The 14,765-nt window shown below is 35.2% G+C and overlaps 4 protein-coding genes across 4 annotated transcripts; 1 reads left to right on the forward strand and 3 right to left on the reverse strand.

The window, feature by feature from the left end:
- Nucleotides 1-10: 10 nt before the first annotated feature.
- LOC106410262 (histidine-containing phosphotransfer protein 2) lies at nucleotides 11-1,537 on the reverse strand. The gene is made up of 6 exons (XM_013850751.3): nucleotides 1,286-1,537; nucleotides 930-1,060; nucleotides 754-825; nucleotides 590-661; nucleotides 430-502; nucleotides 11-325 (listed from the first exon to the last, which is right to left on the reverse strand). The coding sequence occupies exons 1-6, from the start codon at nucleotides 1,349-1,351 to the stop codon at nucleotides 269-271; spliced, it is 471 nt and encodes a 156-aa protein (XP_013706205.1). The 5' UTR covers nucleotides 1,352-1,537; the 3' UTR covers nucleotides 11-268.
- Nucleotides 1,538-5,834: 4,297 nt separating this feature from the next.
- LOC106378155 lies at nucleotides 5,835-6,947 on the reverse strand. The gene has a single exon (XM_013818330.2). It carries the CDS (start codon nucleotides 6,945-6,947, stop codon nucleotides 5,835-5,837), a length of 1,113 nt encoding a protein of 370 aa, XP_013673784.2.
- Nucleotides 6,628-8,330, reverse strand: LOC106409660 (UDP-glucose 6-dehydrogenase 2). Its single transcript, XM_013850246.3, is given in 2 exon segments — nucleotides 6,628-7,757; nucleotides 7,760-8,330. Coding segments are annotated over 2 exon segments (462 nt in total). The 5' UTR covers nucleotides 7,826-8,330; the 3' UTR covers nucleotides 6,628-7,361.
- Nucleotides 8,331-12,222: 3,892 nt separating this feature from the next.
- On the forward strand, nucleotides 12,223-14,508 carry LOC106410048 (expansin-A23-like). Its single transcript, XM_013850555.3, has 2 exons — nucleotides 12,223-13,223; nucleotides 13,757-14,508. Exons 1-2 carry the CDS (start codon nucleotides 13,106-13,108, stop codon nucleotides 14,386-14,388), a joined length of 750 nt encoding a protein of 249 aa, XP_013706009.2. The 5' UTR covers nucleotides 12,223-13,105; the 3' UTR covers nucleotides 14,389-14,508.
- The last annotated feature ends 257 nt before the right edge of the window (nucleotides 14,509-14,765 follow it).

Genomic DNA, 14,765 nt, shown 5'->3' on the forward strand with positions numbered 1-14,765 from the left:
CTTTACAACATCTCACACAAAACCGAACCGGTTTTTAAAAAGGAACTAGGAGCAAACCAGATATCATACACATGACTTGGTCCAGAAATGTTAATGCATGCATACTAATGATTATTATCAACAAGAATCATCTCTCTTTTTTTTCCACACAGTCTATTGAGTTCCTTCTGAGCAAACAAAATAAATTAAAATAGAAATTGAAGACTGCAAATTTGAGTCATCATCATCTTGTTCTTCTCTTCTAACCACAAGAGCATTGCGAGTCTTTTTAGTTAATGTCCACTTGAGGAACTTTACCACCAGCTTGAATGATTTGTTTCTCAAGCTGCAGCAACAAACACAAATGTCATGAAAGTTTCAAATCATCCAAGTGATTCACTAGAAGAAGCATCTGGACAGAGACTGGATGTATTCACAATCATCACTCACATTGAACATATCTTGAAGCTTTGTCTGTAACGCCTTGTACTCGATATCCACCTGCTGCAGACATCTCACACACCTGTAATTAATTTAACATCAGAGACTTATTATTATTATTATTATTTCACCAATCTCAACCAAAAGAAACTCGAGTTAAAAGCCTCACCCTTCGTAGTTATTAGCCTCACAGTACTCCTTGAAGGTAACACACAAACCTTTCACCCTCTTGGCACCAACACTGCATATTATACACAAAGACAGAGCTCTTCATCTTTCCACCAAAAGCAAGACAACTAAGGATTTGGAGAAAAAGCTCGAAGCAAAACATACCTGGAGCTACTACCCTTCAACTGATGCACACTCGCACCGACCTGACTAAAATCCACAGTTCCTGTCTGGTCCCTGAAATAGATTGAGTCGTGTAAGAGAAGACAGGCAGAGTTAAATGATGAAAAATGGTATACTTGTTAGTGACAATAAATAAATAAATAAATAAAAAAACTCACAAAGCTCTGGCCATGTTGCCGATAAGCTTGACACAATCTTCAAAGAAGAGAGAGAGAACCTCGGCCACAAAATCAGGACTTGCATCATCTTGAAGCTTTTTTAGCTCAGTAAACTGATCATCCAGAAAGCCCTTCACACAACCCAAAAACACACAAAACAAAGCAATGATCTAACATCAAAGTTCCAAACTTTTTTTCACTAAGACGCCTTGAAAACTACTTTTGAGAATTCGAATCCCTAACAACACACAGAATCACCAAAGATTCAGGCTTTCGATAGAATGATCTATATATATATATATCCAATTCTGCTCGAATGAAATGGGGGGTTTGAGGGGGAAGTGATGAAAACAAACCTGTTGGTAGAGAGAAACTGTGTAATTACGATATTGCATCTGCAGCTGAGCAACGAGAGCGTCCATGGCTAGAGAGAGAGAGAGAGAGAGAGTGAAGCAGAGATCGAGAGGAAGAGGAATGGAGTTCGTCGTTGGGACTTATTTTGACTTTGAATTTCTGCAAATAGCCCAATCCCAAGACAATCAATCCTCTTTTGTCTTTTCACCAATTATATAACGCTCTTCTTTCACATTGATAGGAAGGAAAATTAAAAGAAAAAAAAAACACCAATATTTGGACATTTATTTATTAAGAAAATAATATCCAAATATTTAATTACAAAAGCTGTATCTCCATTTTAAAATCACAATTTGATTAAACCATTTACATGAAAGTTCTTTGTCTAAGTTTTTTAACGTTTTCAAATGGAAACATATATTTAAGTTCATTTTTATAAATTGATTAACAAAAAGAAATGGTTGTCAAAAAAAGACAAGGTTGAGGACCAATGATTGGGAATGAAATCAAAGACATGAAGGCATATAATCTCTTACGTGTAGCTTTCACAACGTGCAAGTGTTAGTTGTCAAATCCGATACTCATAGAATCTCCTAGCTGGTAGACATTTTAACACACGCAATTTTACAAGCTGGTAGACATTTTGTCAACTCTCTTAACAGACAAAAACTCAATTAGTGTTTACCTAAAAATAAAACACACGCATTTTACAACACCTTAACTGGCCTAATATTATAAACCACCATCACAAAATCACCTAATCAACAGATTGAGTTTATTTTTATTTTTCTTTTTTTCCAATAAAGCAACATCTATGGGAACCAACCGAAAAATAAATTACACACCAAATAATCAAACAATAAAGAGAGCTTACATAACAAAAACACACATTGTAAGAAAAGCAGTGGTAACAAGTCTCAAAGGCTTGACAATGATCACAAGTGAAAACCAAAATATGACAAACTGATGATGGATATTAAATGTTTTCAATTAAAGCTTTCTTACCAAAAGTTTGTTACATTAGTTTGGTATATATAGTGTCTTGGTTCAGTAAACGGAAGCTAAACCAAAGCTAACCAATCGGTTTAATACTTAGCCAACATATATATGATAGAATACGCCCCCCTCAAGCCGATGAAGTGGAAGGTATGGACTCTGATGATGGAGTGAAGAGGCTTGAAGTGGACATACGATTGAGGATAGACGTAAAAGGCCCTGGTTGAAGTGGTTTTGTGAGGATGTCAGCATGTTGATTAGAGCTTGAAACATGCATCAACCGGAGAAAGCCGTTCTTGACTTGATCACGGACGGTATGACAGTCGATCTCCACGTGCTTGGTACGTTCGTGGAACACCGGATTTGTAGCAATGTAGATCGCAGACTTGCTGTCACAGAAGAGCTTCGCCTTAGTTGTGACCATGATGCCAAGAAACGTGAGAAGTTTCTGAAACCATAACAGCTTGCAAGTCGCATGAGCCATGCTTCGGTACTCTGCTTCTGTACTGCTTCGACTAACAACATCATGTTTCTTCGACTTCCAAGTGATTAAGGAGCTACCAAGATAAATGCAATAGCCAGTGATAGAACGGCGACTATCTGGGCAAGCTCCCCAGTCACAATCAGCGAAAGCATTAAGACAAAGTTCAGATGAAGCAGAGTAGAAAAGACCTTGACCCGGGTTGTTTTTGATATAGCGAAGGATCCTGTGAGCTGCCTGAAGATGAACGTTTGTAGGAGCAGACATAAACTGGCTCAGACTATGAACAAAATAGGTGATGTCAGACCTAGTTATCGTTAGGTACAACAAACGCCCTATCAAGGCACGGTAAGGAGTAGGATCATCCAAGAGAGTGCATGATTTGATACTGAGTTTGGCGACAAGATCCATTGGAACCGAAGACGGTTTGCAAGCTAACAAGCCAGCATCAGAGAGAAGATTCGGAGCATACTTGCGCTGAGATACAGAGATTCCTGCAGCAGAACGAGCAATCTCAAGACCCAAGAAGAAGCGCAAATCTCCCAAATCCTTGATCTTGAAATGCTGATGAAGTGTGTCTTTAAGAATCTTTACTGCAGAATCATCATTACTAGCAATCATTATGTCATCGACATATATGAGAATTCTTGTGAAAGAGCCACCAGATCGACGAACAAACAGAGTGTTGTCAGATGGAGATTGAACATAACCAGCAGCAAAGAGCACATCAGTAAGGCAGTGGTACCATTGCCGGGAAGCCTGCTTAAGACCATAAATAGATTTTTTCAATCGACAAACAGGGTTAGGTGGCAAGTGTGTACCAGGAGGAGGAGTATATCCTTGAGGTAAGCTCATATATATCTCTTTATCTAGATCACTGTGAAGAAACGCATTCGAGACGTCCATTTGAGATAGCTTCAAGCATTTGACAGCAGCAAGACCCAAGAGAAGCTTGACAGAAGCAAGTTTGGCGACATGTGAGAAAGTATCAGTGTAATCAACACCCTCTTGCTGTGTGTATCCTTTTGCCACTAAGCGAGACTTCTTTCTCTCAACAGTCCCATCAGCTCGGTATTTTGTTGTAAAAACCCACTTGCACCCAACAACATTCTTCCCTGGAGGAAGAGACACAACATCCCAAGTTCTATTGTCTTCCATAGCCTGCAGTTCATCATCAGTAGCTTTCCGAAACTCTGGTGACAACATGGCTTGTTTGAAAGTTGTAGGTTCAGGGTCAATAGAATAAGAAAGGAGAAATTGTTGATAAAGTGGTTTCAAGGAAGAACATGTATCAACCGAGGCAAGAGGATATAGAGAAGATGAAGAAGGAAGAGGAGTATGATGAATAAAAGAGAAATGGTACTCAGAAAGATAACCTGGAGTACGAGCAGTCCGTTGTGGTCTTGTGCGTAGAAGTTGACTTTGTCCTGTCACGGATGGCCCAGTCTCTCGAGAAATAGTCACATGGGGCAATGCAGAAGATGATGAAAATGCAGATGATGATGATGGTAAAGTAACAGGATGAACTTGAAGAACATAATCCAATGCAACAGGAGTAGACATTGGTAAAATTGTTTTGGAAAACAGTTCATCAGACGGAATGGAATCATTAAGCGTATGAAATGGGAAAATATGTTCTTTAAAAATAACATTTCGAGAGACAAAGACTTGATGTGTTTCTATATTCAAAACCTTGTAACCTTTATAACCAGATGAGTAACCGAGAAAAACACAAAAATCAGCTCTAGGTGTGAACTTATGACGATCTTTATCTAAAGTAGACACGTAACATAGACAACCAAAAGAACGTAGAAATGAATAGTCAGGTTGTTTATGCATCAGTTTCTCATATGGAGTTTTCTTATCAAGAAGAAGAGAAGGTGTTCTATTGATAAGAAACACGGCTGTAGAAACACAATTTGTCCAATAGATCAACAGTAGTTTAGATTGAAACAGTAATGATCTAGCTACATTCAAGATGTGTTGATGCTTACGCTCAACAACAGAGTTCTGTTGAGGAGTATAAGCACAAGAGAATTGATGAATCGTACCATGTGTGCGAACAATATCAGAAAATGCTAGTTCAGGTGCGTTATCAGTTCGAATGGATTTAATACGGGCATTATATTGCAAATGAACATGTTGAATGAAAGCAGGAAAAACAGTGGAAACATCACTTTTATTCTTTAGAAAGTAGATCCATGTTACACGGGTACAATCATCGACCAATGTTAGAAAATATCTATAACCCTCTGTAGACTCTACTGAGAAAGGACCCATACATCCATGTGTACTAAATCAAAAGGAAATGAAGAAATGTGATTATGTGAAACAAATGGTAAACGTTTTTGCTTAGCTAAAGGACAGACATGACAATTTTCTACAGTAGACAGAGATGATTTATGCAATGATTTAATACCCGGAACATGAAGCAATTTTGCTAGTGAACGATACCCAAGACGTTGATGCCAAAGATGACCATCATCCAACACAGAAGCACATATAGGAGGAGATGCAGAAACATGTGTAGCTAGGACGTAAAGATTGTTGAAAATAGACCATCTACCAATCATCAATCCCTGAGTAGATTCATGAATCAAACAATGATCAACATAAAAGTGAGCAGAGGAATTATTATCAACAAGTAAGCAACGCACACTGATGAGGTTGAAACGAAAAGATGGCACATAAAGCACATTATGCAATGTAATAGTTGGTGAAACAATGATGCTTCCTATATGACTAATTGGCTCTTTGTGACCATTGGGGAGAGACACTTTGACACCAGTGACAGTAGAAAGCCCACTGAAACGCGCAAGATCAGAACAGACATGCATCGTAGCCCCACTGTCAATAATCCAAGAACCATTAGGCAGAGCATTATAAAGGGAGGAAAGGCATTGATGGTTGAAGGTAAGAGTACTGTTTTGAAAACGAAGGTTAGAGGATAAAGAAAGAAGTATACCAGAAGATGATTGAGCAGCCATGTGACCATGTTCCGTGATAGTAGCATGCTGATTTTGAACTGAAGACTCAGGAGGACGAACAAAAGCTTGAAGTTGGTGAAGAATGTACTAGACTTGGTCTTGACTCATACGATTAACATCCAAACTCTGAGATGATGGAATGGAAGAACCCATCATTGGCGCATTGGTGACATTAGCAACTGTGTTAGACGGGGGATACTGAGGAGTTTGGTTCTGACTGTGAGAACGAGGGAAGCCACTCTGACTTTGCTGTCCTCGTGGAGTCAATGATTGGGAAGAATATCCTCTTGGAGCTTGACCATGAAAGCGATGCCCCGGAGGATATCCATGAATCTTGAAACACTTCTGAAGAATATGACCATACTGGCCACAGTAAGTGCACAAAGGTCGCTGCTTAGGGCGATAACCATGTTGAGCAGCAGGAAGAACCGGAGTGTTGATAGAGACAGACTCAGAAGCAGAACCCATTGTTTGAAAAATCACAGCATCACTCTTCACAGCTGGTTTGATACTCTTCTGCCTCTCATCTTGAGTGATCATATTAGAAACATCTTCAAGAGACGGGATGGGTTTGATCATCAAGATCTGACGTCGGCTAGCATCATAAGACTCATTAAGCCCCATCAAGAACTTCATCACGCGACTACGTTCCTGCAATTTCTCCCATAAAGCAGCAGCATTACACTCAGATCTGCCACATGTACAAACAGGAAGATCTATGAAGTTCTTGTACTCTTCCCACAGTGTGACGAGCTCAGTATAGTAGGTTGTTACATCCATAGAACCTTGCTGGATAGTCCCTAAACGTTGTTCAATCTCGTACACACGTGGAGCATCATCCTGCTTGAATCGTACCAATAAATTCTTCCAAATCGATTCAGCAGTAGACATATAAAGAAGACTCTGAGCTATCTTCTTAGAAACAGAATTCATAATCCAAGTCGCAACCATATCATTGCACCGAGACCAAGATCCAGCATCACGATGGCTATCAGGAGGTTTAGGAATCGTACCATCGATGAAACCAAGCTTATTGCGAACATTCAAGGCCATACGAATCGAGCGCTTCCAAGAATGAAACTCCGCACCGGAAGAGAGGCGATCGGAGATGAGAACCAGTCCAGCATGATCGGAACTGTGGAGATAGTAGGGATTTTCGTAATGGTCCAAGAATTGAGGATTCGCAGCAGCAGAACTCATGATTGAAGAATAATCGAAGACGAATCAGACGAAATCACAAGCTCAAGAAGCGGAACGAAAGCAAGATTCGCGATAAGACGGAAACGAGATGAATCACCAGAAAAGCAATGACATCGACGAAGAGAGATAGTTGTTGTAACACCGAGAAGCTCACCGCCATGAAAAACGAAAGGAATCAGCTCGAGAAATCGCAAATCGACGAAGAAGAAGCCATAGATGGCTCTGATACCATATTAAACGTTTTCAATTAAAGCTTTCTTAGCAAAAGTTTGTTACATTGGTTTGGTATAGTGCCTTTGTTCAGTAAAAAGAAGCTAAACCAAAACTAACCAATCGGTTTAATACTTAACCAACATATATATGATCTAATAATGGAGGAAAAAATATATGTAAAGGTTCAAAAAGAATCATCATTTAGGCAACGGCCGGCATGTCCTTGAGCCATGCATCTAGTGGCTCACCAATGGAGTACACAATGAAACCAATCTCCCTAAGCTTCTCAAAATCCATAATGTTGCTTCCAGCAAACACAAAAGCCGGTTTCTCCAAGTTCTTGAACTCATCCCACTCTGTCGAGATACATATACCATGCGCGTCCTTGGATGCTTCATATGCGTCCCAACTCACACTCTCTTGTTTCACCGTCGTTGGGCTCATTGGCTGCAAATGAAGCGGATGGTCCCATTCAAACTTGTTCATCGACAAATCCCTCTGAATCTGATCCTCTGTCACCTGAGGATCGTAAATGCATAACCTCGCTTTGTCTCCTAAAAGACCCTTAAACACGTCGATGGCTGGAGTCTGCCTAGTGTACCAGTGTCTTTCTTGAATGCAAAACCTAGAACCTCAATCTTCTTGTTTGACACGGTGTTGAACATTGAAGAGACAAATCGGTTCTTCTAGTAGTCATTGATCTTGATGACTTGCTTCCAGTACTCAGCCACTTCAGGGAGTCCATTGCATTCACAAATGTACACGAGGTTCAGAATATCCTTCTGGAAAAAGAACCACCGAATTCAACACTCGAGTTCAAGAACTTGGAACCGATTCTTGAGTCGGTACCAACCGCGTAAGCCACTTGCGTGACATCAGCGTCAGTGGCTTCACACAGAGCTGACATTGCATTAACAGATGAAAGAAATCCTCTGAGCCAAGAAAGCGTCTGCCGCAAGCTTCGAAAGCTCTGACGTGTTTATCAACATCGGTGCTGGAGAAAAGGTTCTTGCCACGGCACTGCTTGATGACTTCGTCGAGACTAGGCTCGTAGATTGGAAGCTGGTCGCTGTTCCAAGCGTTGATACGTGGTACAGAGATGTCAACGACAGCTACTTCAATGTCGGGACATTTAAGAGCAACGACTGCCATGGTTGGTCCACTGACATAACCGGCTCTTATGCAACATATATCTTCACATATATCTTCACCAAAAAAAAACATATATCTTCACCATTTTTCTGCATATAATTTTAAAATATTACAAAGTCATAATCAGACCCAAAAAAACCACAAGAATAAATTTCATTTACTTTCTCATGCATTAGAGAAAAAACAATAAATTTAAAAGTGAATTTATTTACAATGACTGGAGAAATTTTTGTGCCAATTTTAGATTATTTAAGAACAAGTTGAAAAAGAGTTAGATCATTAAAGGTGGTATGGATATGAAATACTCTCTCCGTTCCACAAAGATAAACTTTTTAATATTTTCACATATATTAAGAAAACATATTAAAATACCATAATAAATGTATTGTTTTCTGTAATTTTCAATTTTCAATAACTTTTAACCAATAGTAATTCAATAAAGTCAATTAATTTTCTTGAAGTTTACAATTTTTCATAGAAAACACAAAAATACATCTTTGTGAAACAATTTTCTTTTCTAAAAAGTCTATCACTAAAGAACGTAGGGAGTACTAAACACGTAGTATCTACTAAACACTGACATGGAACACTTAATTAGTATGCAAGCAAGACCCATTTAATCACACGGACGGTTCCAGTCAGAAATCTAGCTCCATTTTAGGGGATAATCAGCCATAAACCATTGATAATTTCCAAAACTAGAACCCAAAAGAAAGAAAAACAAAAGTATCCATTGGATTCGATAAATACATAACATAATTATGATATCCCACCGATCGAACAGACAATATAAATTCAAAATCGTGTAGAAAAGAGAGTGAAGGAGATAGAGATTTAAATACCTCTAGAAATTTACCGAGTGAAATGGCGATGACATTGGTCAGACTCAGACCAAAGACGAAGTATTTAAAGATGTCTTTTGTTAGACGTAGATAGAAGATGTATTTGATATAAAGAGTAATGAAAAAACTACAGTTTGAGTTTGTATGTTTAGTGGAATATACGGGTACCAACAATCTAATTATGGACAACAAACAGTAATAGTCTTATTAATACATTTAATTTGTTATAGTTTTATTAAATTTTAACTGTTTCCCGAGTACATAAAAATTGTGGACGAATAAATGTAATTTCAAGTAAATAATATAAATTTCCAAATTAAGTGGGTCGATTAGTACATAGGATCAAAATATGGGCCATTATCGCATACACAAATCTGCTAACAAACATACTTGAAGTTGTGATATTGTAGATATTAGTTCACGTCATGTATATAGTGATAACCAATAGGGTTAATTCCACCATGATTTGAAAGAAAATGAATATTCTATCGGCACAATTTTAGTCCAAATAATCCCTAATTTTTGGGTTATAATTTAAAATTTTGGAAAGTATTATAATTAAGGAATCAACAAATAGGAAACAATATTAACTATGAGATTTGAGCATAGGAAACAATATTAAGGAATCCAGTAATTTTTATGGTCAAAATTATTTGTCTCTCACTATTTATGTTGATTGCTTAGTTAAAATTCTTGGTGCTTAATTAAGTTAAGGAATTACAAGGACTAAATTTAATATCATGCAATCTGTCGAGAGATCGTACCAATTATATCTGTTTATTCAAGTTCTAAATATATTTGCAAATCGTCGTCGACTAAATGATATATGTAGAGACGATAACTTGGAATATGGTTTTACCTTATAGCTAATTAGATTTAACTTTGAACAGTAAGAAACCTAAACTAACGTTTAACAATTCACATATGAAGAAGTTGACCAGTTACTAAAAAACCTTCCAATTAGATTTACTATATAATAAAACCATTGAAAAATATTTTTTGATCATTAAAAAATAATAAGCCTAAAGAAAATTTATTTGTTTCAATAGTGATTCATCAAAACCATTGAAAATATATTCGAAACAAATCGAATTAATTTACTTAATAAACAGTCTGGTTCCCCCTCATCGAGTATCAATTATATTAACCGGATCAGTTTTACTGGTCAAATTAATAATGCATATATTTAGACTTGGAATTATCTACATGTGAACCTGTAAATGACTTAATGAGACTTCACTTTCATATAGGGCTGTTAAATATGGTAAAACCGAACCGTTCCGAACCGAAATAGATAATATGGTTTGGTTTTGCTATATACCTTATAAACCGAATGGATATAATTTTATAAAAACCGTAGGATTTGGATATGGTTTGGTATATAACCGATTAAACCGAATAAACCGAACAAAACCGATTAAAAATAGAAACATGTAAATATGTATCTATTTTATAACAATACATGAAAATCTATTTGTTACATAAGTTAAATTTGTGTTAATAATTATTACCATAATTTTATAATAATAAAGAACCTTAATTTGTAAAACATTTGAACTATAATTAAATAACAGTACATCGCAATTCAGACATCTTATTTTCTAAGTTTTCTTTTGATTTTTTTGCTTTATTTTAGTCTTCACTAAATTAATATGAAGATTATAAATTTGATGGACAATAATTAATGAAAAAATTTCACAACTTTTTTCTTATCTGTAAACAAACAGAGTTTCGTGTTCGATTGAAAAAGCATGACTTTAATGAACACTAAATATGGAAGAGTGGAAAAACTTTTCTTTCATGTTTCTGTTTTGTTTCATATTTTTATTTTCAAAATTTGAAGCTTTGATTTTAGTTATAGATTTGATTATTTTATTTGATGGTAGAAGCATTTTTACTTTGTTTGTTCATTTATTTGAACATGTAATATATTTTTAATAAATGACTGTGTTGACAATATGACTTTAAAATTCATATAATATGATCTCAAACTAAATAATTATGCTTTTTGGTATAAAACCGAATAAACCGAAAACCGGAGGTATATAAACCAAACCGAACCGAAGTAAATATGAATTTAGAATGGTAGTTATATTTTACTAACCGAAATACCGAAAACCGAAAAAAACCGAACCGATATCCGGATTGAATACCCCTACTTTCATATATAATACGTTTGGTATATTGTATGGTTAATTTAGATATATAGAAGTGGATATATATAACACATATATTATGTCGGTATTTAACGCCGTATATATTAGAAGTTATGAATCAGATAAAAGTCATATATAACTTAATGATACTTTTAATCATATTTAAAGAGTATATAAGCGATATATAACAGCCAAACAAATAACGTAACAGACCGGTTTATATTTAAATTTTGTTTGGTATGCCAAAATTAACCGATTTATATTTCTTTGTTTACATGTAACAATCCATGAGGTAACAAATATATCCAATGACATTCCATTGTAAATACTCTAGTAAGTTATATTTATTTTAATAAGTGGGCTAAGAAGAACTATGAAGCTGTCACATCAACAATGTCATTTATGTTAATCATACATTAAGGTAAGTTAATTATTAAAAGTGTTCCTCAAATAATAAAAAGGAGATATTTCTTTTTATTAGTTGTAGAAAATAAAAACTAAAAAAGAACTCAATTTCTTAAACCTTATAAGTTATGCCGCAACTTTACATCTTTTGATCTATAGTAAAAATTCTATAAATTAATAATGTTGAAACTTTAAGAATATATTAATTTATAGAGTTATTAATTTAAAAGTAATTTCTTTTTATATATATATTTTAAAAAAAATTAGTGTAGAAAACTGAAAATAATATTTCATTTATGATATTATATATTGGTTACAGTTTATAGACATATATATTTTAACCATTTTATTAGATTATTGATGTACTTTATGTATGATGATTACATATTGTAGAATACAAATTCACTTTATATGTAGTTGGATACAATTATAAATAAAAATAGAGATGAAATTTATTTTAAAGAAAGATAAAAACAAAAACTTTTGTGTACGTTTAATATATGATAATAATTAATTTATGATTTTATTGGGACCATTTATTTACCTAAGAATTTTAAAATATTATTATCTTATTTAATTATGTCATATTTTACTCCGGCTTAACTTGTGACTAGAGAAATTTATTGATTTATCTTGTTTATTAATTTATCAAATATTAATTTATAAAGTTTCCACTGTAAATAGTTTCATAAACTTATTAAGTAATACTCCCTCCATTTTTTAATATAAGTCGTTTTAGAACTGTGCACATAGATTAAAAAAAATCATTAATTTTTTTTATTTTATAAACAAAAACATCATTAACTATTTACCTAACCACAAATCAACCAATAATAAAATAGAAGGTATATTATCATTGGTCATATAACATTAAGTGTTAATAAATTTTACATAAAAAGCCGAAAACGTTATATAATTTGGAACATAAAAATTTCTCTAAAACAATTTATATTAAAAAAACGGAGGGAGTATATATTTAGATAACTTTTAAATACTGTATCAATCATAATCTCCATAATTAGGTGAGATTAGAGTTAACTTGTAACTGATCAATCTTAAGTCAACAACTTTCACATCTACCAATATCCTTTTTTTTGGTATCTTATCTAGCAATATCTAGAGTTGACACCAATATCTCGAACTCAGCAAGGATGGATGTAAATATCTAAATACCTTGACTTTGCAGATCTGATGACAAACGTCCTAATTTGGACACTAAGATAATGGAATCAATCCCAAGGCTAATAAGGCATTATATCGCGCGCGGATTCTCATAGTTCCCTTAAATTTTCGAGACCAACGTTTCATATTCGTTTATAAATACTCATCCTTCTTTTTCAGTAGATTGTAAATTAAGTCTGAGAAAACAAACAAACAAACAAACAAAAACATGAATCTAGCATTGGCCTTTGCGGTGTTACTCGCAATTCTTGTGTCGGTGGCTGACGCTGAGTGGGACGACGCTCACGCTACGTTTTACGGCGACATTAACGGCGGGGAAACCATGCGTTAGTATTTTATATAATTTCCAATGAGTTTATATCATTTTGTGTTCAAATTAAATAGGTGTTGAATTAGTAAAATGTTTATGCGAAGTCGCATGTGACATGTCCAAGCATATTCTTCTTCTCCTAAAACACGTTTAGATCTATTCATCCCCTGATTACATAAGATTTATGATAAACTACAAAAAACATTCAGTTATTTGCTAAACTACATTTGTCTCGTTTGATTTGATTTTAAAATATGAATGTGTGTATATATATTCCGAAATTTTCAATTTGTGTCTTAATTTTTCTTTTAAAACATTTGTGTCTTAATTAGTTTAAATTTTTTATTCGATAGAGAAATTAGTACGAATCATGAAATTTGTGTAGATATAGTGATATATGAAAGTTTCCATGGAAAAGTAGATGGTTATCTATTTATTAATACATGTTGACAAAAATATGTAATCATTTGCATTCATAATCGAATCTTGTAACTCAATGGAGTTTTATAGTGAAAACTATCTAATGTATTTCATTTTTTGATGTGACAGAAGGAGCATGTGGTTACGGAAATCTATTCCAAGAAGGTTATGGGTTAGAAACGGCCGCGCTAAGCACGGCGCTCTTCAACAACGGCAAGACATGCGGCGCTTGTTTCGAGCTCGTATGTGCAAACTCACGATGGTGCAAACCAAACGCCGGCTCCATCACAGTCACAGCAACTAATTTCTGCCCACCCAATTACTCCCCACCGCTTAATACACGTTGGTGCAACCCTCCAAACAAGCACTTCGATCTATCGATGAAAATGTTCATTTCCATCGCCGAGTACAGCGGAGGGATAGTTCCTGTGAAGTTCCGGCGAGTGAAGTGTCAGACGAGAGGCGGTGTGAGGTTTGAGATCAAGGGGAATCCTTATTTCATCATGGTTTTGGTGTATAACGTTGGAGGTGCAGGAGATGTAACTAGTGTGGCCATTAGAGGGAATAATAGTCCATGGATCCCTATGCAGAGGAACTGGGGACAAAACTGGAATACTGGTGTGCGTTTGGTGGGACAAAGACTCTCGTTTTTGGTCCAAACCAGTGATGGTATGAGCATGACGTTCGTTGATGTGGCGTCAGAGAATTGGGGGTTCGGTCAAACTTTTGAAGCAAGTCGAGCAACATTAAACTTTCATTAGACTTCAGATGATTTTAGTTTCTAGAGCTTTTAGTTGGAAGCTACTATTTCATCATTGAATAAAAACTGTAACATTCGGTGTTGTGGTATATATATTCAAAACTGGGATTTTTGAAACCATTAATTTGGTTAATTTTTGATTATTTATTTTTTCTCTTCATTATTTCATAAATGAATTATCGTGCTAATGAAACCAAAATACAGAAGAAAAAAATTGTGGTGATTGTATAACCAATAAATTTTTAAGTTTTTGGAGAACTAACAAACATATATTTGACCCACTGACGGTAATGGCGTTACAAAAACAGATTTTGTTTTAAGGAACACTATATTTTGGCCAGCATTTTTAAAGCGCGAGACTATTTTTTGTTGACAAAT

Source organism: Brassica napus, chromosome C7 (genome assembly GCF_020379485.1).
Source record: "Brassica napus cultivar Da-Ae chromosome C7, Da-Ae, whole genome shotgun sequence".
NCBI lineage: Eukaryota > Viridiplantae > Streptophyta > Magnoliopsida > Brassicales > Brassicaceae > Brassica > Brassica napus.